At 48.2% G+C, this 27,030-nt stretch overlaps 1 protein-coding gene across 11 annotated transcripts in view; it reads left to right on the top strand.

Annotated features, from left to right (window-relative positions):
• RYR1 (ryanodine receptor 1) overlaps positions 1-27,030 on the top strand; it is a 1,215,008-nt gene that overhangs the window by 316,297 nt on the left and 871,681 nt on the right. For all 11 annotated transcript variants that reach the window (XM_086938669.1, XM_086938668.1, XM_086938662.1 and 8 more), the window contains one exon: positions 7,212-7,386. In XM_086938669.1, the coding sequence (XP_086794795.1) occupies positions 7,212-7,386 (175 nt within the window). The remainder of the gene's footprint in view (positions 1-7,211; positions 7,387-27,030) is intronic.

Here is a 27,030-nt window from a genome sequence, read left to right as displayed (position 1 = left end):
TAGAGCATACCCTCACAATACATAATTCACCTATTGATTTCTCTGCCATTGCTGGTGTTAAAGAGCTCTCATATAGTGCTATCAGCAATTTCTATGTAAACTGGAGATTTTTAAGGTGCAGATATTTATTTCCAGATGTTTGGTGCAATATCTGAGTTATTATACATTGTTGAAGAATGTAGAATGAATGGGTGACTTACAAACGGCAGTATGATTGTAAACGTTGTCCTAATAATGTAAGCCATTCTGCTCACTTCAAGAATATGTGCAAGGTAGTTTTCCAAACTACAGGGGGGGTGGATAGGACCTGGCTGTGCATGCCTTATCAGTGGCTAATGTGAAGCAGTTGACTTAAAATTCAATGTCAGATGAGGTATTCAACAGGTACACCTTATTAAGGTAAATAGTTCTCAAATATTATTTTAAATGGTATTCAAGTTAAATAAATTACTCTTCACATTAATGTCAACATATGTATTACTGTGGCAATTCACAAACGTATCTTACTCTTGTGAGTAATTTACCTTTTTAGGTTTACTCTTACATACATTGCTCATTACATTAATGTCTACAGAGACGTTACGTTTCTTACTCACCTAAATACCAGTAAAACAAGAACATAATATTTCATTAATGTAGGTGATTTCACAGATTTGCTTCATGTTCAGCATGTTGCAAAAGGTTGACCCCATTAGTAGTGCAGAGTTTAAAGAAATTTGAATCTAAATGTATCTCGCTTCACATCTTCCAATATGAGTATAGCTAATAGCTAACTGTCAAATTCATTGGATGACGTCATCAACGATGTCATTTAACATGTCATGAGTGATGTAATGTGTGAGGACAGGACATAAACAGTGCATGGCAGGGGCACATGTTTATAGTCAGTTCACTGGACTATCAAACTGTCACTGGTGAATTTCTGTTTGTTTGTTTTAAAATTGTTTGTTGGTAACTGATTTTAGCACCTGACTATAATATCACCTTACCCATTGCTATTATCCTTATATCCAACTCTCTCGCTCTCTCTCTCTCTCTCTCTCCCTCTCCCTCTCCCTCCCTCCCTCCACGGGAGAATGTGGGCAGAGGGGTTCCCGGGACACAGCTTTGATCTATGGCTTAGGGAGGAGGGGGCCCGACTCCCCCCTCCTCCCTATAAAACTGGCCCTGGGTGACAGGTCCTCTCTGAGGCATGGGGAAGGGTCCACAAATACCTTTCCATGTAATTACTGATCCAAACGCATGGGTTGGGGTCCCTGGGGAGGGTGACTGCATACTCCCCTCCCCAAAATATAATTTTGGCCCAGGGGATGAGGTCTCCAAGGCCTCTGTAAGGCTTGAATCGGGGCACATATTTCACCCCCATAAATTACCATATCGACCCTGGGGAATGGGATCACCAGGGCCTCCAGAATGCTCAAGAAGAGGGGGTCTGCATGCCTCACTACACAAAAAAACGAATTGTGCTGATCCCAGGCCCATCTTTTTGTTTTTTATTGGCTCAGCGGTACTGATTAAAATAAAATTACATTTTGGCCCGGAGTAGGGGGATTTGGGGGGCTGATTCTACTAGGCCTAGGGCAACAGAGTATTCCTACCCTGCCCAACAATATGTTTTTTTTTAACCTTTTTGCAAAAGAGATGACTGGATTCCTGAGTCCTAAAATTGCTGCTGCCACATCTCTGTTGATGTGGTGGCAGCAATCAGATCATATCTTTCGATCTGTTAGAACTGCAGATCCTATGCAGCGTGATATATACACAAATTTTGAACCTTAATGTCTCAAAAACTTCTAAACAGATTCTCACCAGGTCACAAAATGCACACTTTCTGGATCAATATCTAGCTTTCTGCCAAATTTGGCGTAATTCAGTTTAGCATTTTTGGCTGTAGTTGTGTCTAATTTTCCTTTGGAAAATTGCATGGTGAAAACACATTTTGGGACTCTCCCTTCTCCCCACTTGGGCATTTCACCCTGAAAGTTTTTAAGATGAATCTGAGGTGGATGAACTTTTTTTCCAGAAACATTTGTCGAATGGTGCCAAAGTTATATGCAAAACAAGACAAAAAATACTTTTCTTATGGAAATGAAGCTGCAGTTCCTCAAGTCGTTAGTAGAAGTCCCTTGTGAATTATATGTATAACCATTTAAATTATTTTATCAAGCTGCAGTTTCTCAAGTTGTTACTAGAAGTCCCTCATGAGTCAGATGTACAACCATTTAAATTCTTTTATGAAGCTGAAGTTCCTCAAGATGTTATTAGAGGTCCATCTCGAGTCCGATGCCGAAGTATTGGAATTCTTTCATGAAGCTGCATTCCACAAGTCCTCACTGGAGATTCCTCTCAAGTCAGATACAAGTACTTGAAATATCAAGCACAAACCTGAGGGGGTGTCGCAGCAACCCAGAAAATTTGCATATACACTCAAGCTACTCTAATAACTTGTACTTATTTTTTGTGGGATAAATAAATATACCCCCAAAAAATAATCTTATATAATGATGTGTGGGCCGAAAAAACACTGCATTAATTCTATAACATCGGGCAGTGAATCCCTAACATGCACAAGTACTTTTCCTTATTTGGGCCTATTTTTCTCAGAATCAGGCTCTTGGCAAGCCCTCGTGGCCCACGGCAGAAGCAAACTCTCCAAAGTGGTTAATTCTATTATTAGCCTTCGGCAGCCAAAACAAGCAGAGGTGGTGTTACTTTTAATTCAGATATATAAATCGCAATGTGTATCAACGGCCACTTATGGTGCTGACGTCTGGGGGTATGCAAATTGTAGCGGGATCCAAATTGAAGAGAATAGATTTTGCAGAAAAATTCTCGAGGCTCAAATTTCATCTCCAACTTATATATGCCACAAGGAATTTAACCTACATTACATGGAGGACTTTATCAGGTCTCGTCCAGCCATATTCTGGCTAAAAATATGGCACAATCCTGCTGCGATTTTAACAAGAGAGATAATTATAGATTGCCTTAAGTGTGATAAGGGAGGTAGTATACCCTGGCTTGTGAAGTTGGAGCACATTTTTTTTGTCCACTAGAACTGGAAGGCATAAGCACAAAATCACTCAGGGGGGCGCTGTATGACCTGTATCATAAAAAAAGACAGAACATCGAGCACTATAAATCAGGTATATGCCCCTTCTGGAGGTATTGAGCATTCAACATCATATGCCACAGAAATATCTCAGAAAAATTATAGGGAGATGGAAAATGAGCTTACTTTTCCGTCTTAGGGATGGCAGCATAAAATATTCACTCTGCTTCCCAAAAGGATTTAATAGCAACATTGAGCAGTTGTGCTGCCCATGCGGTATTGGTAGCAAACAAACATTGTTACATTTTTTACTCTTTTGTAAATTCTATGCTAGATATACAAAACAGTATTTAACTCCCTATTTTAAGGCATTGGCTATTTTGGATTTTAAATTAGCATATTTTGAAATTTTACAGCTAGGAAGTGATGACTTGATTTTCCGCGTAAGCACGTTTTTACAAGCTGCGGTACCTTCACGCGCCTCCATGAATGAACTTTAATGTGCCACAAACTCTGTATCACTGCCTAATGAAACTCACTTTTTACCTTTGCTCTTATGATGGTCATTAACATTGCCCATAACCAAATATTTCGATGATGCTGCTAGTATTGGTAGAATTGGAAATGGGGTTTTAGTTTAATTATACTCGTTCCTTGATGCCTATCACTGTTCGATTTATTTGCACGCTATCGCACTTTATTTGTAATAAACTGCAGATTTTGCACATTGGTCTAAACCTCATATTTTGTACTATGCTATTAATGCTGTTAGATTTTGCAGGTCCATCCAACCCTTGTATTGTGATTTTATTACTGTAACCTTGCATTTGTATTGGATGATATTGTATATTTATATATTTTAAAACTTGCACTGTATTTTCCATTGGTGGTGATGAATTGTGCTTTTATGGATACTGTAATCCCTGGCTGCCCTCAGGATTGGGTTATAAACGTAACACCAAGACCTTACAACTACAGCACAGAAATAATGCAGCCACAGGTCGGGTATGTATGCTCTGATTTATGTAACATCCAAACACGGTTCAGGTATTACGCTGCAAAGTCCAGCAAGAATGAAAACGAGTTAACGCCACCCAAGATCACCCTATCAGCGTTCACACCGTCCTCCCCAACGGAAGGCACCGTGCTAAGTAGTGGCCGACAATGCCACTCGAGCCTTGATATCCTTAGAACGACTAGTCCACCGTCCAAACCGGTCCCAGCACTCGCCAACGAGGGGTACAGTATGCCTTGGTTGATAGTACCAATGGCTGTTGTATCAGTGGCTCCCAAGAATTCTAGTGTCCCTTGATCGGCTTTGGTTTAGGGTAAATCACGCAAGAATCCACATAGTCACTGGATGGACAGTAACTGTCTAAAACTAAACACCGATAAGACCGAGGTAATGGTGTTTGGAGACCTAAAACCATCTTGGTCCCCGGTCTGGTGGCCACCAGAAATGGGTAATCCACCCACCCCAGTTTCAAAGGTTAGAAACTTGGGAGTGTTGTTTGACAACAAACTAAGTTTCACCAGTCATGCTAATGCAGCAGTCTCTTTTTCCTTTTTCACACTACGAAAAGTGAAAAAGTTGTTACCTTTCCTTCCCCTGTCTGCGGGGAAAACCCTTATGTCCTCCTTGGTGTTATCCAAGGTGGATTATTGTAATGGGCTTCTGCTGAATGCCCAGGAGCAGGTTTTTAAAAAAATACAAATGGTGCAGAACGCTGCTGCACGAATTCTGACCAAAACTCCCAAGTTCGCATCCATCTCTCCTATCGTTTACCAACTTCACTGGCTCCCAGTAAAAAAGAGAACCACATTTAAGGCTTTATGTATCATCTATAAAGCATTGAACAGCCAAGGACCCGACTTTTTTAGGGAATCACTGTTGGTGTATGTCCCTAGGAGAGCTTTAAGATCTGCCTCATCCGCATCTCTATGCATTCAACGGGTGAGAACAGTTACATGGGGAGACAGACGCTTCCTGGTAGCCGCCTCGAAGCTCTGGAATACACTGCCCCACCATATAAAAAGCAGTTCATCACTGATGATTTTTAGAAAGCAAATGAAGACTTGGCTATTCATCCAATAATGCACAGGAGGTGCCTCTCTGTCTGCCCAGCGCCGAGACACCATTCGTGGTATTTGTTGCGCTCTATAAGTTTAAAAAACAAATAAATAAATAAATAAATAAATAAATAAATGGTGAGCAGGAATCCTTCTATGTTCCCATTACTGATTAAATGAGGCTTGCCCACTTCTAAGTGTGGCGTGGCAGCAATACGCGCAGGAGCAGCAGCTCAACTCGTGTTAGACTGTCGGGTTTTCCGGTAAGGCAATTGACACCCCCTGCGAGTAGTCACAAACAAAGTTCTCAGTGAGCGTATTCCATCGGCAGGTCAAAGCGGAGCGCCCATTCGTAACACTCGGGAAACCGCTCTCGGCACGCTAACATGGAAAAGCAGAAGCAACACTGTCCCTTACCTAACGGCGTCTCCCCAGTCTTCGGCATGGAACGAAAATATCCGACGTGTTTCCTCGGCGCCGCCATAGTTTTATATGCCTCTGAAGATAGCGCATGCGCTGCGCACGGCCTCACAGGGTTTTTAGTTCCTTTCGAGCTTAGTGATGGGATTTGTAGTTCCTTTCGTTCTGTATTGCTATACGGTCGTCCTCCTACCGCTTGCTTTTCCTTCACTCGTCGTAAAACATGACAGATACTTTATCCGAATAAAGAATACTTGACTTGACTTCAATCAATCAATAATACTTTTATTTGATTTATAAAAATCATAAAAGGGTGGGTCTTACCACCATACAAACAGCATGTACATCGTAAGGTCAGCATAAAAACAACATTAAAATCACCTGAAAAATAATAAGTTTAAAACATAATCTTAACAAACTTACACAAATACACAATCGCAGTATAAAATTATAAGGATGTGGCTGAGGGAAGGTATGACTATCTCATTGGAACTACGAAACAACTGATGATTGTTCTAGGAAAAAGAGCAAATACTTTGGGGAATGAATGAATTTGGTGGAAGATACGCATTTTGACTCAAAATGGAGAACACAGCCTGGGAAAGTGAAAATAAAGGGATATCCATTAGGAAGGGAAGTGGGAGTCCAGGGGCAGCCGTGATGAGACCGGTTGGCCAAGGTCATCTTTAATTACTGCCTTGTTTTCTAGCTCTTCTGCAGCATGAGCCAGGAATTTTATAGTTTTGCAGGCTAGTTGTATCCGGGACCCGCTGAGGCATTCTATCACAGCCGCCCTGCAAGTTCTCACCTGAGCTTCTCTTAAAAGTGGTAGCAAAAGCGTTTTCCTTAGTTTTTGCAGTGCAGGGCATATTCATATTAAATGCAATAAAGACTCTATGGCGTTGCCACAGAGACGACAGGCAGAAGTTGACCAGGACCGTTGCCATTTGGGGGTGAGGTCTTTACTCGAGAAGCATCCCAGCCTCAAAAGGATTAATTTCCTCTTATAATAGTCCCTAAAACAATCTTGCAAGTATGGCTGAGGTTTCAGATGTTTGTAAGTTGGCAGCACAATCCAGGCATGGCTTTTTCCGGCCACTGCGGCTTTGTTCATTAGCAGCAATGCTATTTGACTTGACTTGAAATATACCAAAATCTGATTTATAGTGAGGAGTCAACATTACAACTTACAATAAATGTCTTGTGTTACGAAAATAGTTTATTACATCCTACTATACAAATGGACAAGTGTCTAAACAGAGGTGTATGTATACATGTGCAAGGGTAAACCTCAGTAATTCAAAGTGAAAGTATCCAATGGCAGGAATGGGGTGGTCTGTTGATCTCTACTTTGTGCTGTGGTGGGAGGGAGCATAATTTGAGTGACATTTGAACAGGCCAAAGGTGAAAGAGTGGCCAAATATGTGTATGTATGATATTTTTGGGAAAACAAATGTTTGCTAAAACTATTGTTAGGTCTTATCTAAAAAGGTACGTACTGGTGTACTAAAATGTCTTTGGTGCTTGAGATTTTCAGTTTTTCAGGACTTTGCTGTTTTCCTGGAAGTTTTTGAATCAGAATGTGAATGACTGATAAGTTACAGACATGAAATAATTGCACCACTGTCATTTTTCATGCCTTAATACTATATATGTTTGTGTCTTTCAGGGTCAGCGCTGGCATATCGGCAGTGAGCCTTTTGGTAGGAGCTGGCAGCCAGGAGATGTGGTAGGCTGTATGATTGACCTGACTGAAATGAATATCATGTTTACCTTAAATGGAGAGATGCTGATCAGCGACTCAGGCTCCGATGTTGCATTCAAAGATATTGAGATTGGGGATGGTAAGTTTCTCCTTATCTTATCTGTTGCATTGAGTATTGTATGCCCTTCCAGAGATGATGGGATACATGGCGGTGTTTTTTTAAAATTGGTTGTCTCTCATTGAGAGCTTTTTGTGCGAATCAAGTTTTACAGGGAATGGGATTATTTTTCTGTAGACTACACCTCTGTTTTTATTTTATTATTATTTTTATCGAAGTTTGGATTTGCAATAATAACAGTTACAGCGGAACATGTTCGCGCAATAATAGTTTTCATCATTGTACATCCAGGACATAAGCATATCGCACGTTTACTATACAGTGTTATGGTCACAGTGAACAGTCAACATTTGTTACATATCATCTTCTGAGTGTATTATCGGAGGGGCACAAATGTTTCTTCTAAAGGCATTTCATTTTCCCCACATTCTCTCCCATTTTTTAGGGCACCCTCTGTGAGTACGCGTAGCCTTTTCCACCGCCATGGCCATATCCATATCTTGGCACCAGTCTTCCAGGATTGGGAACGTAGCCACCCCCCAGTGTTTGGCAACATTTAGTTTCGCTATTGTCATACCCAGGGTTGCCTAAGCTTGCGCTGTGTGATTAATGTCTGTTGGTTCCCAGATGTTTAGGAGACATCGTTTGGGTTCACGTGGAGCAGGGTTGGCGCTGATCTGCGTGATAACGTTCATTACTGCAGTCCAATATGCTGCATTTACAGAGCAGTCCCAGAGTGTGTGATAAAAGGGGCCTGAGCCACCACACTTGCACAGACAGGACTGATCCATAATCCTCCCTATCTTACATAACGTCACTCTGGTGAAATACGTCCTTTGGAGTACCTTGAGAAGTACCAGACGCAGCCTAGATGGTATCGCCACCTCCATAGGGGATTCTAGCGACTCCTGTAAGTCCAAGTCGTTTAGTTCGCCAATATCAGTTTGCCATTTTTTCCTCAGCGATTTCATAAGATCTGGCTGATTATTAACGATATTTTGGTATGTGAGTGAGATCGCTTTTTTATCTAAGTATTCCGTTAGTAGTCTGTCCTCTAATGGGGAGGACCGTATCTTGTGGAACGGCTGCTTCAAGTGCGACTCTAATCTGTATGTAGCGGAACATTTCAGTGGGCGCCATTTCATATTGTTCTTGTAAGTGGGCAAATGTGACGACTCTATGCCCTCTCCAGAGGTCACCTAGACGTGAGATCCCTATATCGTCCCATTGTTGAAACCCCTTGCTTTTGCCCAGTTTGCCTAACTTACCCGTGTGCCATAATTGGGTGTGCTGTGTTAGCCTCCCATTCCAACCCAAATGTCATGTCACTGTATGCCATGTGTTAACGGTATGCATGGTCGGTCCTACAAGATCTGATTTTAGTTTTTTTATTAAAGAGTGCACAATTGATCCCTCCCGGTCCTAGGGTCTGTCTATCCAGTCGGTACGCCTGGTTAGTGTGAGGCGTGTAAAGCCACTGATTAATCACTGCCAACTACTACACCTCTTTTTGGCAAGACCATTGAGCAGATGTTTCAGTGGCTATTACTTTAACCCTACTTAGAGTGGGCACTATGCTAAAGTGAAAGGCTCCTCACCTTGTGAATTTCCCTAGGAGGCAGACTGGATCGTGAAACGTTAAAGCAATTCCTTTGTGAATCGACAGGTGGTGTTGTGTGGCTCCGCGTTGGATCCGTTTGCTCCGGATTTGTCGTTGTGCCTCTATATGTATGCTGCCTCAGCATGTTGACTTCAGTTCCATTGTTTATATGCCTTCGACATTAATTCTGAATTATCAGCTGTCTTCAGATAGAATTTTCAGTGGGCCGAGAGGTGCTCTAAAACAACTGTTTAAGCTGCATTGTGACTGGGACCGGCAGATGTCAGTGACACACCCATGACATCTGCCTGTGGTGCCATGGTGCCTCACATGAGTATGTGTCATCCTACTATGTGAAACTAAGCCACAAGGCCATCCACCATCGCAAAGCCAAACTCGCCATCACCATACTTAGCAGCAAAGAAACGATCAAGGGCGCAGATACGATCCCGTTCCTGAGGCGGCTCCAAGTCAAAGTTGCTGAGTTCTGGTAGTCCTGTAAGTTCACAAAAATGCAAAACAGTTGAAATATGGCCCCCTTTCGTCCTTTCACTCTCCCTAATCAGAGTCACACAACGCTTGAGCCCTTTCCGGCCTCTTAGCCGCACCCTGCGTGAGGAGCAGACTCTTCCTATACCTCCTCTAAGGACAATGACTCCACACATTTTAAATAGTGTAATGAGGACATGGACAAAAGTTTTGGTGCTCAGCCCAATCCCTCTGGAATACTTCCATGCCTCACAGATTCGAGGTGGCTGCCCATGGACATATCCATCCCTGACACCGACTGTGCCAATTGACTTCGACCGGTGGTGTGTCCGTTGGCTGAGCCCGACGCTGTCAGCTCCAGCCTTGGTACAACGTCTGATGTTGGACCCAAATCCAATACCATTGTCAGCTTTGGAAACTTAGCCCCTGACTAAAGACTACACCATTATGGCCACTCCGGATCTCCGTCAGATCCATGCCCACACCACATCATCAACAAAGCCAGCACATCCATCGCACCCCATCTCCGGAAAGTCATCAACACCTCCTTCGAGACAGCAACCTTCCCTGAGAGCTGGAAGCACGCCGAGATCAACGCTTTACTCAAGAAACCCAAGGCGAACCCCAAGGACCTCAAGAACTTCCGACCCATCTCCCTGCTCCCGTTCTCGGCAAAGGTCATCGAGAAGATCGTCAACAAACAACTGACCCGCTACCTCGAGGAGAACAACATCCTGGACCCTTCCCAGTCCGGGTTCCGCAGCAACCACAGCACCGAGACTGCCCTCATCGCCGCCACTGATGACATCAAGTCCCTGCTGGACAACGGAGAAACGGCTGCCCTCATCCTTCTGGACCTGTCAGCCGCCTTCGACACGGTCTGTCACCACACACTACGAACACGCCTCCACAACGCTGGGATCCAAGAGAAGGCCCTTGACTGGACCACCTCCTTCCTCTCTGGCAGAACACAGAGCGTACGCCTTCCCCCCTTTCGCTCCAAAGCCACCGAGATCATCTGCGGCGCACCCCAGGGCTCATCCCTCAGCCCAACCCTGTTTAACATCTACATGGCACCGCTCGCCCACGTCGCACATGGGCACAACCTCAACATCCTCTCCTATGCCGATGACACCCAGCTGATACTCTCCCTCACCAAGGACCCCCACACCTCCAAAACCAACCTTCACGAAGGAATGAAGGCCGTTGCTGAATGGATGAGGAACAGCCGACTGAAGCTGAACTCGGACAAGACGGAGGTCCTCATCCTCGGATCCAACCCTTCGGCCTGGGACGACTCCTGGTGGCCGACCGCACTGGGAACCGCTCCAACACCCACCGACCACGCACGCAACCTAGGGGTTATCCTCGACTCCACCCTCTCCATGACTAAACAGGTTAATGCCGTCTCCTCCTCCTGTTTCAACACCCTCCGCATACTCCGTAGGATCTACAAGTGGATCCCCACTGAAACGAGAATAACAGTCACCCAGGCCCTTGTCAGCAGCAGGTTGGACTATGGAAACGCCCTCTACGCAGGAGCCTCAGCCAAACTCCTGAGACGGCTCCAACGCATCCAGAACGCCTCTGCACGCCTGATCCTCGACATCCCTCGCCGCAGCCACATCACACCCCACCTGAGGGACCTGCACTGGCTCCCGGTGAACAAGAGGATAACCTTCAAGCTCCTCACCCACGCACACAAGGCACTCCACAACACCGGACCAACGTACCTCAACAGACGACTCAGCTTCTACACCCCCACCCGCCAGCTCCGCTCCATTGACCTTGCCCACGCTACAGTCCCCCGCTTCCAAAGAGCGACCTCAGGCGGCAGATCATTCTCCCACCTCGCCGCCAAGACCTGGAACACCCTCCCCATCCACCTACGATAGACCCAAGACCTGTTGACCTTCAGAAAACTCCTCAAGACCTGGCTTTTCGAGCAGTAGCAGCATTCCCCACCCCAGCGCCTTGAGACCCTCACGGGTGAGTAGTGCGCTTTACAAATGATATGATTGATTGATTGATTGATTGATTGATTGATTGATTGATTGATTTCAACCCTGACACATAGCACCACTACAATGAAGACGGGGTTCAGGTTTGATGATGATTTCTATAAAGAGGGCAATATTTTTCACGCCATAGATGATTCTAGTGGTTTGGACACCTCCCCTGATAGTGGACTATCCTCCCGTACTCAGCCAATAGCTACTAAAGACTCTACCTACTTTACCACAGTGATCCGAATGGTCGTGGAGGTCTTGGACCGTTCACTGCCCCTGCAATAGATCAAAACTAATGTTCTTTAATGAGGTCTCTAAGCCTGCCACTATCACCCAAGAACCTCTTCTGCCCTTAAATGATCTTCTCTTTGATGGGCTGATGGGCACCTGGTCAGACCAGGATCTTGCTCATCATAAACAGACAAGTGGCAAGATGACACAGGCCAGACGGGGGGCCACAACTTTCTGCTCCACCACACCACCCCAAAGAGCTTGGTTGTATAGGCATCAGCCAGCAGTCTGAACCCAAATTAATTTCCCACGGCCCTAAAGGCAGCGAATCGGAACAGATGGAAAACTTTACCATATTTCATACTCCCGGGACTGTAATCTCACACCTTGTGAAACAGAGTGGGGACATCTTGTCAGCTGCAACATCTAATCCTTAATGGTCAAGATGCAGCGAAATATTCTATCTGTTCTGGCCTGGACATGTCTGCTTGGGGGGCAGTCAGGACTAGGGTGGTGCTTCAATGCCACAGCTTGATTTGATCCACTGGCTTTTGATAAGACGCACAGAGGTCCCTGGTGGACATGCCTTTTGATTTCTCAAAACCTTTTGGACCAAAGCATGGTTTGGCGCTTGAAAAGTTTGAAAGGAGCAAGGCCATCGCTTTTTCTCTGGACCTAGCTCAGCCTGCTCGGGTGTTCCCCCCCACAACAGCAACCCTTTCCATATTTCGGCTGGGGCTATCAGTAGAGGCAGCCCAAGAAGTGCCTCAGCAACAACAGGCCTCCCAGCCTTTTTGATAGTGAGGCTGTGGTCAGCCAGCTATTAGCGTTCATGCCCCCAGGGGCAACTCACTATACAGACCCCAAACGCCATTCCTGCAGTTTAAGAACCACTTTAATTTATCTTTGGTGTCACTTGATCACCCAGTAGGAGGTCGAGTACCTTTCGCCACCCCAGATGGAGGAGCATCACATCAGACCAATGGGTACTCTAGATCCTTTCCCCCTGACATGCCACCTGTACTTCAGCACCTTCCTGAGGACCACTTCTCTCTCTCGGCCAATAGAGCAATAGAGAGGTTGCCAGCATCAGAGATCGGGACTGGTTGTTATTCCCTTTAATTTCTGATACCGAAGAAGGATTGAGGCCTCAGTCCCATTCTAGATCTTTGCCTTCTGAACTTCTTCCTCCTGAAGGACAAGTTCAGGATGATCACACTGGCAAGTTCTGTATGCCTTGGGCGCAGGAGACTGAATAATTGTGCCGGACTTGCAAGACGCATTTGTTCACATCCCTGTCCTACAGTGTCACAGACATTGCCTGTGGTTCCTGGTAGGCCATGTTTCAGTTCTCCGTGCTCCCCTTTGGCCTTACCGCTGCACTTTGTGTGTTCACTAAGACGAGGATGTTGGTCACAGCCAATCTGTGAAGGTTGGTAATACTAGTCTTCCCATACCTCGATGAGTGGCTTTTGAAGGCAGACTCCCCATAAGCTGTCGTAAGCCGACCTGTTAACACTGTTACGCTGTACCATCACTTTGCCAAAGTCACCCCAGAGTCCTTCAAAATTACTCCCTTTGATTGGGCGATATCCTGATACAGTGTTCTTCCAAGCCATCCCTCCTCGTCAACTAGTCCAGGATATTCGGGCTATGATCCCAGTGTTTCAGCCTTTGACCTCGGTTTTAGTGAGAGTGACTTTGAGGTTTCTGGGCTTCTTGGCCTCCTGCATTCTGCTTGTTGACCATGCCAAATGGCACATGCAGGCTGTACTGTAGGATGGGAAGTTTCAGTGGGCTCAACACCAAGGCAATCTATCTGACTCCATCCAGGTGTCAAAGGAGACTGCGAAAGACCTGCCGTGGTGGGTGCTTAACTGCAGCTGGACTGGCGGCAACCCCTCTCCCTACCCCCTAGAACTAAGTGTTGCAACAGATGCATCATTACTGGGTTGTGGAGTTCATCTGGGAGAGGTGGACATCAGAGACTCTGGTCTCCGGTGGAAGTTATCCTCCATATCAGCCTACTGAAGTTGTGAGCAATTCACTTGGCACTGGAGGTATCCTCAAGAAGTAATGGGTACGACTGCCATCTGGTGCTGCAATAAACAGAGTGGTGTGGGGTCGTGGGCCCTCTGTCAGGAGGCCTTGTGCTTTCTGTCAGGAGGCCTTGTGCTTCTGGAAGTGGCTGAACACTCAGGCCACCTAGCAGGATCTTTAATTGTCAGGGCAGACAAACTCAGCCAATGCTCCTTAGCAGATCACAAATGACGATTACTCTTAGAGATAGGACAGGGCATCTTCCATCAATAGGGAGAACATTGACTCGGAGTTCCCAAGGCAGTACCCCTTGTTGATGCCTTCCTCCAGCATTGGGTGTTCGGACTCCTGTACGCCTTTCCACTCCTACCTCCCCTGTCCAGAGTACTCAAGAAGATAAAGAAAGACCAGCCCAAAGTCATCCTAGAGGCGTCAGACTGGGTGAGAAGAGTGTGGCACCTGGAAACTTTGGCAGTGAGCATATGTTCTCTGATTCGACTGCCCCTTCGGGAGGACCTCTTATCACAGCAGCAGTGCATTGTAGTGTACCCAAACCTGTATACCCTGCACCTCCATGTATGGAGTTTAAGGGACAACTGTTGATGGATTCCAATCTTCCCCCAAAGTGGTTTGTGTCAGCCTACCAACCAGGTGCCCATCAAACCATATCTGTGTACGCAGGATGCTGGAAGAAGTTTGTGGACTGGTGTTCTTCCTGAAACATCCAACCCTTGTCAACCCAGATGTCTCCGCCAACTCAGTTAGTGATGCCACAGTAGGACCTTAATTTGTTCTTCACCCACTTGATGTGCACTCCCTTCGAGCCCATGTACATTTGTTTTTTTTGTCTTCTTACTTTCAAAACCGCATTCCATATTGCCATAATAGTGGCCAAGTGAGGGAGCTACCTCCACCCATTTTCTGTGGTAACACCATATGCATCATTCTTCCCAGACAAACTTGTCAGCCAGACAAAAGTATAATTTCTGCCCAAGCAGTCACCCTCTTACACACAGGGCAATACAACACTTTACAAGTTCTCTATGCACTTCCTCATCCCTCCAAGGAGGAAGAATGGCTACATCGCCTTGACCGAAAGAGGGCCCACAGCTTCTTTATTGATTGGAGCAGATTTTACCAACAGGGTGACCAACTTTTCATTGTTTTCTCTGGTGCTAAGAACGGCAAAGCAGTGCAAACAAGGACCATCTTCAGATGGATTGTTTTTCCATTAAAATCTGCTACTGGCTAGCCAAAAAGCTGCTCCCATAAGGCTTACATGTTGATTCCACCAAAGCAAGGGCTGCTACCACTTTGTTGGCATGTGATGTGTCAGTCATAGAAATTTGCCAGGTTGCTTCGTGGGAATTCCTGCACATGTTCACCAAGCATTACTGCCTGGATAGACAGATTCAGTGGGGCGGACGCTTTGCCAGATCTCTCCTGCAGACCCACCACTAGGGTAGGTATACTGCTTTACTATTTACAAGTGAGGAATCTGCAGGTAGAAGTCTCTATCTTTTCTGCTAGTGACTCTGTCTAACTGAAAATGTCTCACTGATCCTCCCTCCTCCCCGTTAGTTGAAATGGACCCATACAGTCCATCAAAAGGATGACAATAAAAAAATTAGGGCCATCATCCTTGCTGTTGATAGTTGGAGATCAATGTGAGGCTTAGGGCTGTCACCCTTGCTGGACTAAGTTAGCTACCAGCATATGCCAGATGGTGGTGGGGGGGGCACTGTGAAGTTTAGGGCAATCAACCTTACTGTTGAAAGTCAACTTCCCATATGCCAGGTGGCGGTCACCGTGAAGCTTATGGCTGTTGTCTTTCTTTCAGTAAGTCAGCAACCTGTGTGTCAGGTGGGGGTCACCGTGAAGCTTTGGGCATTTGCCCTGAACATCGTAGCAAGAGGATCCCTTCCGACATTATGTCTTTAAAAAATGTATTAAAGTAATATACTGTTTATGCATATGGGGCTTCTGGCTTCTTTTTAATTACATGCAAGGTACTGGATTGATACTTCAGGTTAACAGAGAAGTAGACGATTGCAGTTGGTGCTATGTAGAATTGATAACACAAACTGTGATCTCTTTCACGTCCACCACAGTGATATTCTCCTATGATCACTGCATTGTCCTACATTAGTGATGGCATACTCTAAACAGGCCTGGAGCACAGACCGGATCCGCGTTGCACACGGAAAATGAAAAAACTGACGTAGGCGCGCAGGGTGGGACTTATGTGACCTCGCTGACGTCTCGTATGCGGACGCCGCCTGGGCGGAGTCACATGATGCCGTCCCCCCGGCGCGCATGGATGCTGTGGCAAAAAAGTTTTCCGGATCCAGTCTCACGCCTGGGGATAATTCTACGTTAAGGAATCTGCAACTAGTAGTCTCTATCATATTTTGGAATATATAACATTTGGGAAATATTTGGGCCTCTGTATTATCTGGGACAAATCTCTGGTCTTCCCGCTAACACCGGCCACCGTGACTTGCCATTTGGAGTACCCGCTATGGTGGAGTACTGGCCTAGTGAAATACCTTGTGATATGGCTACATCGAGACTCAAACGAGATTGTACGTTGGAATTATGGCACTGCTATATCAAGGACAAGGTACAGAGAAGGTCCGAACTTCCATTGTCAATGGCAGAAAGAGTAGCCATCCTGAAAATGGTTACACTGCTCAAATTTCTATACTTCTTCGTAAATACTTCCATAGAGTTACCGCAATATTTCTTTCAGACAGTGCGAACACACCTCACCACCCTTATCTGGGCAGGTAAACAACCCAGGTTACAACAGCAGTTTCATCTTGCCATATGCACAAGGAGGCTTCGGTGGTCCTGATTTGGGAACTTTCTATTTATGTGCTCAAGTCCAATTTGCACACTACTGGTACAGCTCACACACATGTTGAGGTGGAAGCAGATAGTATAACACCATTCTGACCCATCAGGGAATATAGTTCAATAACTTAGACAACATCCCTCACCAACAATATCACACTCGACTGCTAACTTTTGCATACTACTGGCTTCGGGCAGCAGTATGAGCTTCCTTACTGGAAAGTATTCGTGATACTGTGTTTCTGTAGTAGGGGATCTCTGTGTATAGTCATAATCTAGTGAATAGTCCCGCCCATGTACGTGGACCCCGGCAATCAAAAATAATCTCTTAAGTTCTCAAATCATGCAGAAACTGCAAAGACACTTAAGAGAGAATTTAAAGACAAATAATGCAGCCTATATCCACAGGCTACACTGTACAGTACTTCAACTAGAAATTCCACCAAATAACACCACACACAGCACAGCCTGCCCAGTTTCTACCATAGAGAAACTTGCCTCCACCAGTAAAAGACTCTGGAATGATAGAGAGGAAGGCATGGACAGACAAGCCCCATAGGCTGCCATTATGTGGCTTAAAATAGGATACTGTGCCTTTAAGAGAACTTTCCAGAACTTCTTCCAGTATCCCAGAATGCATAGCAGGTCCCTCTACTTTCAATTCTTTTTTCCGTCTCCTGCTAACAGGACCCTGGCATTGAGCTCTCCCTTGTTTCAAGGGTTTATTGGATTTTTTGACACTTTTGTGCTTAAAAGTGTTTGAATTTAGCTTTCTTGGTGTTTTTCTTCTCTTCTGGGTTTTGTTTCAGGCATTTTAGGGCTCTAAAATGCCTGGTCTTTTTGACAAGTGCCCAGCATGTGGAAGGAAGAAGGCCAAGAGTGATCCACACGACGTCTGCATCGTCTGTCTCCCTGAAGATCATGTCCCTGAAGACTGTGTCATCTGCCAGCAGTTTACTGCTCGGACTGTGAGGGACAGGCTGAAGATTAGGCTGTCAGGCCTTGAGGAGAGACGTCTGCAGGCTGCAGGTGGGTCTGGGCAGGCTGGGAAGGTTCCCTCTGCCTCTGCTGAGGCCTCTGGGGGGCTCCCCAGAGGCAGGAAGACCAGCAAAAGGTCCCGGTCTCCGTCGACATGGATTGCATCGACGACGACGTCGAGAGGGATGACGGCGGTGTGTTCCCCTTCTCCCCGGGGCTCCGGGTCGAGGCGGCGTGACGACTCGAGGTCGAAGGGCCTGGAGAGGTCACCGTCGAAGCCACCGTCGACGTCATCGTCATCGTCGACGTCGGAGTCTTCCCATCGACGTCGGAGACGAAGTGACATGCATCGGCGCTTGCCGTCGAGGCGACACCGCCGATCGCCGTCGAAGCACCGGTCGAGGTCGAGGTGCTCCTCGACGTCGAGGGCCTCAAGGAGGAGGAATCGACGCTCGTCGTCGAGAACGGAACGTTCAACGTCGCGGAGGCGGCGTACGGCGTCACGGAGGAAGAGGTCGACGTCGCAGGGGCGGCGTTCGACGTCGTGGAAGAAGAGATCGACGTCGCGGAGGCGGCATTCGACGCCGGAGTCGCGGAGGCGACGTTCGACGCCGGAAAAACGACGCTCAGCGTCGAGGAGGAAGAGATCGGCGTCTAGGAGTCGTTCCGCCTCTCCTAAACGGCGCAAGAGGGATTCTGGTCCCAGAAGTCAGACTGCTTCTAGTGGAGGATGCAAGAGGAAGCGATCACCTGCTGAAGGGGCTGGATCTCAGCCCCCTTCGCCTAAGGGGTCACCGGGCTCGGTGTACTCAGTGGTGTACACACCATCTCGGCCTAACTCGCCACCTCCGCCTGTACCCAAGGAGGACCCTCCCACCAACCCTCCGCTTCCGCCAGGCGGTCTACCGCCACCGATTCCACCGCATGGGCCGGCCCCTCGGTCGGTGATATCTCCGGTCCCTCCGCCGAGGTCCACGTCGTTACCTCTTTTGCCTACACCTCCTAAGGGGACACCGAAACCTAAACCCCGGAAGGAGCCAAGGAAGACCCCACCACGGAAACCGGTGGAGCGGCCACGGGCTGACAGATCTCGCTCTCGCTCTAGCAGGAGGGAGAGATCGCGATACAGATAGTCCACGCGGTCGAGACGCCGCCATAGGAGGCACGGCTCTCGCTCTCACACGAGGTCCTCAGGGACCAGGGACTATTCTCCGACCTTGTCGGGGTCACCAGACACGGAGGTTTCTCCGATTGATGACCTGGTGGCGTTCCATGATGTCCTTTTAAGGGGCGCTGCGAAGTTCGGCATATCCTTGACGGTGCCTACACCTAAGACTTCAGTCATTTTCGAGACATTGCATCAGAAACATCTGTCTCGTCCACTGCTGCCCCTGGTGCCGGGCCTGGAGGAACCGGCTATGGCCCTTTTTCTCACCCCTGCGGTGACGAAGGCGGCTCCATCAAGATTACTGAAAAGTACCGGGCTCCCGACTCGGACCCGGCCTTTCTGAGGGCGGAACCCCCTCCGGATTCTGTGATTGTGACGGCGGCCCGCAAACAACATGCCACCACCGCGTCATCCACGGTTCCCCCGGATAAGGAGTCTAGATGGATGGATTCAGCAGGGAGGAAAGTATGTGGAACGTCTGCGACCTCTATGAAGGCTGCAAGTGCCACGGCGCTGTTGGGATGCTACGACAGCGCACTCTGGGACTCCCTCCAGCAGTTTGCGGAGCACTTACCTCGCGAGAAGCGCAAGGACTTCCAGGAAGTGCTGAATGGCGAACCAGATTATCAGCGCTGCAGCAGACTCTTCCCTGTTGGCAGCTCATGGGTTTTGCCATGGAGTTAACCAACGACGTCACACCTGGCTCCGTCTTACGTCCCTGAAACCGGACGCACAGCAGAGGGTAGCCAACCTACCATTCTCTGGCCAGACCCTCTTCGGGAAGCATGCGGATGATGAGATGGCCCGCATGAAGGTGGAGGCCGAAACGCTCACGGCTGTGGGCCTGGAGAAGCCTAAAGACACAAAGAAATCGTACCGCCCCTTCCAACGGCGGTTCGGTGGGCAAGGCAGAGGACGTGGCCAAGCTTCGGGACAGTCGCAACAACAACAACAGTTCCGTAAGCCGTTCCAGAAGCGCCAGAAGGGCAGAGGAGGCCAGCAGTCGGCTCCGGCGCCCAAGGGCCAGGCTGGGTCTAGGCCCTAGGAACCTACTTCCCCCGGATCTGTTACCCACTCCGGTAGGGGGAAGCATTCAATTTTTTCTGGCAGAGTGGAGAAAAATTACTCCGGACAAGTGGGTGCTGAATATTCTTTGCAATGGATACAGTCTTCGGTTCACGAGCCCGCCTCCGGCAATTCCTCCGGTCAGCTCGCAGTTTCAGCTGCGCGAGCTCCAGGCGGAGGCCGATATCCTATTAAGGAAGAGGGCGATAGAAGATGTACCTCTGTCCCAGAGAGGAGGAGGCCTGTACTCCCGGTTCTTCCTGGTTCGCAAGAAGGACAAGAACGAGTTCAGGCCCATTCTGGACTTGCGACAGGCAAACAGATGGATTCGCAGGGAAAAGTTTTGCATGCTGTCGTTGCATCAGATTTATCCTCAGTTGCAACAGGGAGACTGGCTATGTGCTATAGACCTACAGGATGCTTACTTCCATGCGCCCATTGCACACAAACACAGGAAGTTCCTGCGGTTCCAAGTCGGCACCAATCATTATCAATACACAGTACTCCCATTCGGACTAAAGTCTGCGCCGAGAACGTTCTCGAAGTGCATGGCAGTGGTAGCAGCACACCTGCGGAAGAACAAGGTGTTTGTCTACCCATACCTGGAGGATTGGTTGATCAAGGCATCCTCCTTCTCGGAAGCGCGAGCACACTTCCAGAAGACGTGCGTTCTCTTGAACAAACTGGGGTTGCACATCAACATGGCCAAGTCTGTCCCGACTCCGGTCCAATGCATACAGTACTTGGGAGCCTCCATCAATATGCTGTCAGCAAGCGTGTCTCCTTCGGAAGAGAGACGATTATCTCTCCTTCGGAAGGCTCAGGCTCTTATGACAACTCCATCTACAACAGTGAGGACGGTGTCTTCTCTACTGGGATCGATGGCCTCTTGTATCTTCCTGACGCCACACGCACGGCTGCACATGAGACCACTGCAGGAGTGCTTGGAAGACCAGTGGGATCAGAGGAACGGATCTTGGGACGACAAGATACGACTGTCTCTGCATGCTCTTCAGTCTCTGAAGTGGTGGTGTTCGGTGGAGAATCTCCAGAGAGGGGTTCCCTTCCACAAGGACATTCCCTCGCAGACTGTCGTGACGGATGCTTCTCTCCTGGGATGGGGGGCGCACTCCGGGAACCTACAGATTCAAGGAACGTGGTCACCGATGGAGGCCACGTATCACATCAATTTCCTGGAACTCAGAGCTGTTTACTTGGCACTGAAGGCCTTTCTTCCGTCCTTCCAGACCAACTCTCTGCTTGTACAGACGGACAATACCACCACGATGTATTACCTCAACAAGCAGGGGGGCTCGAGATCACGCACTCTGTCACAGGAGGCGCAGGCGATCTGGCACTGGCTCCTAGCCAGAGGACTGACGATAACGGCTACCCATCTGCCAGGTGTGCAGAATGTTCAGGCAGACGCACTGAGCAGACTGGTTCAGGAAAACCACGAATGGGTCATAAACGACAAAGTACTAGGAGAAGTCTTCGCAAGGTGGGGAACTCCAGACGTAGATTTGTTCGCCACTGCCGAAAACAGCAAATGCAGAGACTTCGCCTCCAGGTACTACCAGCAGGGGACGCTGGGGAATGCGTTATGGATCAACTGGACGAACAGCTTTCTGTACGCCTTTCCTCCCATTGCCCTGATTCCGGCGGTGCTCATCAAGCTGGCCCGGTCCAGGGCTCGGATGATACTCATTGCCCTTGAGTGGCCCAGGCAGTGGTGGTTCACGGACCTGCTTTACCGGTCTCTCCTTCCTCACATTCGGCTGCCGTGCAGGCCGGACCTTCTCACGAAGTTCGGGGGACGGATGTTACACCCCAACCTCTCGTCTTTGAGTTTGGCGGCATGGCTCCTGAGATAGTGCAATATGGCCATCTGAATCTGCCTGCGGATTGCATGGACATACTGAAGGAGTCTAAGCGACCTTCCACTCGGACATCCTATGCTTACAAGTGGAAGAGGTTTTGTATCTGGTGTGAGTCCAAGAACTATGACCCGACGACGTGCAAGGAAGATGTCATCCTTCCTTACCTTCTACATTTGGCGCAGTCTGGCCTTAATGTTCATTCCATTAAGGTTCATCTCGCCGCATTGACTGCCTACAGGAAATGCCCTTCACAGACTTCCTTTTTCCAGATCCCTGTGATCAAAGATTTTCTGGAAGGATTGAAGAAAATATTCCCTCCAGTCAGGCTTCCTTCGCCTTCATGGGAACTGAATGTGGTGCTGTCCAGGTTGATGAAGGAGCCTTTTGAACCTATTCATAAGGCTTCGTTGCAGCACCTGTCCTGGAAGGCGGCGTTCCTCGTGGCCATTACATCGGCCCGCAGGGTGAGTGAAATTCAGGCGTTGTGTTGTGCTGAACCTTATACTGTATTTCATGCTGCTAAGGTTGTTATGCGTACTCACCCTAAATTTCTTCCCAAGGTTATTTCTGATTTTCATGTCAACCAGACCATAACTTTGCCTACGTTTTTTCAGAATCCTTCGTCTCCAGCAGAAAGGTCTGTCCATTCCCTGGATGTTAGGAGGGTGTTGAAATTTTATCTGGATAAAACCAAAGATATTCGTAGGTCTGACCAGTTGTTTATTAATTATGGATCAGTCAGGACGGGTCTTGCTACCTCTAAGCAGTCCATTTCTAGGTGGATTGTGTCCTACATACAATTGTGTTACCAAAAGGCTAATAAGACCTTAGGAGGTAAGCCTAAGGCTCATTCCACCAGGGGCAAAGCTGCCACGACGGCCTTGCTCCGTAACGTGCCGATTGCTGAAATCTGCAAGGCAGCCACTTGGAAGTCGGTTCATACCTTTGCTAAGCATTACTGTCTGGACTCTGATGCCAGGGCAGATGCTCAGGTTGGGCAGGCTTCGCTGCGGAATTTGTTCGCACAGTAGTGGTGTTAATTTCTTTCTCCACCGCTGCTTTGGTGTGGGGATGGGCTTGCCATTCTATTCACTAGATTATGACTATACACAGAGATCCCCTACTACAGAAGGAGTAGTTTCTGTCCTGTAACTCCAGTTCTGTAGTAGGGGTATCTCTGTTATAGTCATAAGCGCCCGCCCTCCTCCCCGGTGCAGATAATTCTTCATGTAAGGAATGCGACGGGTCTGGCGTGCTTCGCCTTCAAAAAGAACTGAAAGTAGAGGGACCTGCTATGCATTCTGGGATACTGGGAGACGTTCTGGAAAGTTCTCTTAAAGGCACAGTATCCTATTTTAAGCCACATAATGGCAGCCTATGGGGCTTGTCTGTCCATGCCTTCCTCTCTATCATTCCAGAGTCTTTTACTGGTGGAGGCAAGTTTCTCTATGGTAGAAACTGGGCAGGCTGTGCTGTGTGTGGTGTTATTTGGTGGAATTTCTAGTTGAAGTACTGGACAGTGTAGCCTGTGGATATAGGATGCATTATTTGTCTTTAAATTCTCTCTTAAGTGTCTTTGCAGTTTCTGCATGATTTGACAACTTAAGAGATTATTTTTGATTGCCGGGGTCCACGCACATGGGCGGGACTATTCACTAGATTATGACTATACCAGAGATACCCCTACTACAGAACTGGAGTTACAGGACAGAAACTACTCCTACTCACTGCAACATCCCTTTTTAGTGTCTGAGAGTTTTAAGGATCTGTGGGCCTGAAGTGGGGGAAGTGAAACTGAGCTTTTATCTGGGAGAAAGTGCTGGCACCCTTATAGGCTCAGTAAACAGAGTATGGTGAGAAGGCATTAACAGTGGGGTACGGAGGGCTAAAGGGGCCAGCAGGCCTGCAGATAGAGAGGGCCTTGATAGCCTGGTAGATGGAGTGCTATGCATAGTCTCAGCACTGGCACTTCAGGGTGCTTTTTTTTTAAACTTATTTTTATTGGCATTTCAATATACATTTATAATCACATCACATTATTCAAATATCGGGCATAAGACATATACGCTCTCTTACATTTGAGATGTTACAGAGTCTGGTATGGTTACTAAGCACTTTAAGACCCTGATGCGTCTTCAGAGAGGGTCATAGTAGGCATGGTGCTCATCGGTTATGATTGCTCATTCCGCCTTTAACATGGACTGAAATCAACATAGCTGCTCCCTTGCCCACCTTCCCATTAAGAGTGCATGCTTTTCTTGCAGCCTGGAGTATCTATGTCTGGGTGCATAGTGCCACTGCCATCTTTAGGATCATATATGCAAGAATCGTGCCAACCAAACATTTAAGAACAAACCTTCTAACAGCCTGGCGCGGCCCAGCGCAGCACTATCTGCCAGTAGATCGTTATTAATTCCGTTATATACATAGGGGGCAAGGAAAAAAACGGAAAGAAAGAGGGGCTGCGGGGGGGGGAGGGGGGGGGGGAAATCCCTCGATTGAGTCGCTTCGGGACCCAGTGGGTGGCCAGCTTAATTTCCACCGTATGACTCACATCTGATCGATCTCTGTTCCCCTTCCCTTATATGCAGGTGGTAGTCACCCAAGATCCCCTGCCGCGCAGCCTATCTGAAGGGCTAGGCTTGACACTCCCATGCGTGGTCTTTTTGTTTCTCTACGTTAAGCTGAGGGGGGTTCGCTTTCTCTGTCCATGCTACTTGGAGAACTCGGATACTCCCAGGCATGCAGTACATCCCTCCATTGTTCTGCGGAATCCAAGCGAAGGCCCTTGACTGGACCACTTCCTTCCTCTCCGGCAGAACCCAGAGCGTCCGCCTCCCGCCCTCCCGATCCGAGGCCACCGACATCATCTGCGGCATTCCCCAGGGCTCATCCCTCAGCCCAACGCTGTTCAACGTCTACATGGCCCCCTCGCACAAGTGGCCCGCCAGTACGACCTCAACATCATCTCCTATGCCGACGACACCCAACTCATTCTCTCCCTCACCAAGGACCCGCACACCGCCAAAACCAACCTCCACAAGGGAATGAAGGCCGTCACCGACTGGATGAGGAAGAGCCGTCTGAAGCTGAACTTGGACAAGACGGAGGTACTCATCCTCGGACCCACCTCCTCAGCTTGGGACGACTCCTGGTGGCCGACCACACTGGGAACAGCACCGACACCCACCGACCATGCACGCGACCTAGGATTCATCCTCGACTCCTCCCTCTCCATGTCTAAACAGGTCGGCGCCGTCTCCTCCTCCTGCTACAACACCCTCTGCATGCTCCGCAGGATCTACAAGTGGATCCCGACCGAAACAAGAACGGTGACACAGGCCCTCGTCAGCAGCAGACTGGACTACGGCAACGCACTCTACGCAGGAATCCCAGTCAAACACCTACGACGACTACAACGCATCCAAAAAGCCTCCGCCCGACTGATCGTCAACTTCCCCCGCCGCAGCCACATCACCCCCACCTGAGAGACCTATGCTGGCTCCCCGTCGACAAGAGGATCACCTTCAAGCTCCTCACCCACGTACACAAAGCACTCCACAACGCCGGACCATCCTACCTTAACAGCAGACTCAGCTTCCCCCAACCGCCAGCTCCGCTCCGCCAGCCTCGCCGCTGTCCCCCGCATCCAACGAACAACCTCTGGCGGAAGATCCTTCTCCTACCTCGCCGCCAAAACCTGGAACACCCTCCCTACCCACCTACGGCAGACCCAGGACCTGCTCGCCATCAGAAGACTCCTCAAGACCTGGCTCTTCCAGCAGTATCGGCACCCCCTCCCCTCAGCGCCTTGAGACCCTCACGGGTAAGTAGCGCACTTTACAAGCACTTTGATTGATTGATTGGACGTTGACGTAGTCCCCTCAGTTCTTTCGTGCCCAATGCCCTCTCCTCTGCTCCAGCCCAGGCAGTCATCTTCCTCTCCCAGACATTCCACTGCAGTCCCGTGGATGTTTTCAACATAATTGCTATATGCCTCCTGGCTAACGCAAGTGCCAAATCTAGAAACCTGTTTCCTACTTTACCCTTAGGTGACCCAGGAAAGAGTCCTAGTAAGCAGACGTCTGCAGTGTAGTTAATGTTAATGTTATGTTAAAAGTTTGTGTGAGCGCGACAGCTGCCCCAGCAAAGGGGCGTCCCGGCGCTAGTAGATCAAGTGCAGGACCAAAGAGGCTGGCTGCGTCGGGAAAGCAGCTTTAAGGAGGAGGAAACAGCAGGGTTTTAACCGCTTTCCGGAAGGAAACCAAGTTTTCCATGCCACGGATGTCCAACGGCAAGGAGTTCCACAGCTTGGCTCCTAAGACCCGGAATGAGCGCCCACCAATGCGGCAAAGTTTGGTACGCGGTACAGTCACCAGGTGTTGACCTAGTGAGCGCAGATTCCGCTGGGGCACATATGGGGTGAGAAGCGGACACAAGAGATCTGGGCACCTGATTTTAAGAATCTTGAACGCCAAGCAGAGAGCCTTAAATTGGATTTGGCAGTTCATAGGTAGCCAGTGAAGCAATTGAGTTTAGAGAGTACTTCATGCCAAAAGATTTGCGTGATCCCACACTCCCAGGTCAAATGTAAGAAATCTGCATCATCATGACTGCATCTCGGGTTTTCCTTGGTTATCCCCCAAAGGTGACAAAGATCCTATGCGGTATCAAGTACGTCATGTGTACGTCATGTGTACGTAGTTAAACTGAACATATTTCAGTTCTGTATTCCGTGATATTTTCTTGGGGGATTCCAGGACTCTGCTCCATTCCTTGTCAGTTCGATCCTGGGTATGGTCTGGGTATAGAGTGATGATGAAGGAATGCCGAAGGAATGTTAAAGCAGAGTATAAAGTGACTGGGCTATGGACCCACCTATGGCTGGGAGTACATCTGAAAGCAGCCCACTGTTCAGCAGTGCCCAATCGGAAGTGCTAATTCTCAGAAGGGACCCGCCAAGTGGCATTGTTGGATGGAGCAGTGAACCGAAGGATAAGATGCAGTCCAGGGACATAGTGCCCATGAAATAGATCCATGATGCTGTTCTCTCAATTTCCCTTCATGGAAGCATGGAGGAGGCATTGTGAAGAGTGAAGGGCAGGGGAATAAAAGGGTGGCCCTAGTGGGGAGAGTGTAGAATGTCTCCAGCTCTGCGTCCTGTAGAAGTAGTGCCTGCTCACTGAGACCTGCTTGTTTGAGTGGTGAAGAGCTGAGAGGGCATTTATGTTTTTGCATTTATGTGCAATTGCGGAGGATGAAGCCCCAGTGAGAGAGAGAACAAAAATAGCAAGAGAGTCTCATAGGTTGAGATGATTAACGAAAAAACACTTTTAAGGAGGAACAAAT

This window comes from Lissotriton vulgaris, chromosome 9 (assembly GCF_964263255.1).
Source record: "Lissotriton vulgaris chromosome 9, aLisVul1.2, whole genome shotgun sequence".
In the NCBI taxonomy this organism is placed as follows: Eukaryota; Metazoa; Chordata; class Amphibia; order Caudata; family Salamandridae; genus Lissotriton; species Lissotriton vulgaris.
Note: the sequence above shows the minus strand (reverse complement) of the source record. Positions and strands in the feature narration are given on the sequence as shown.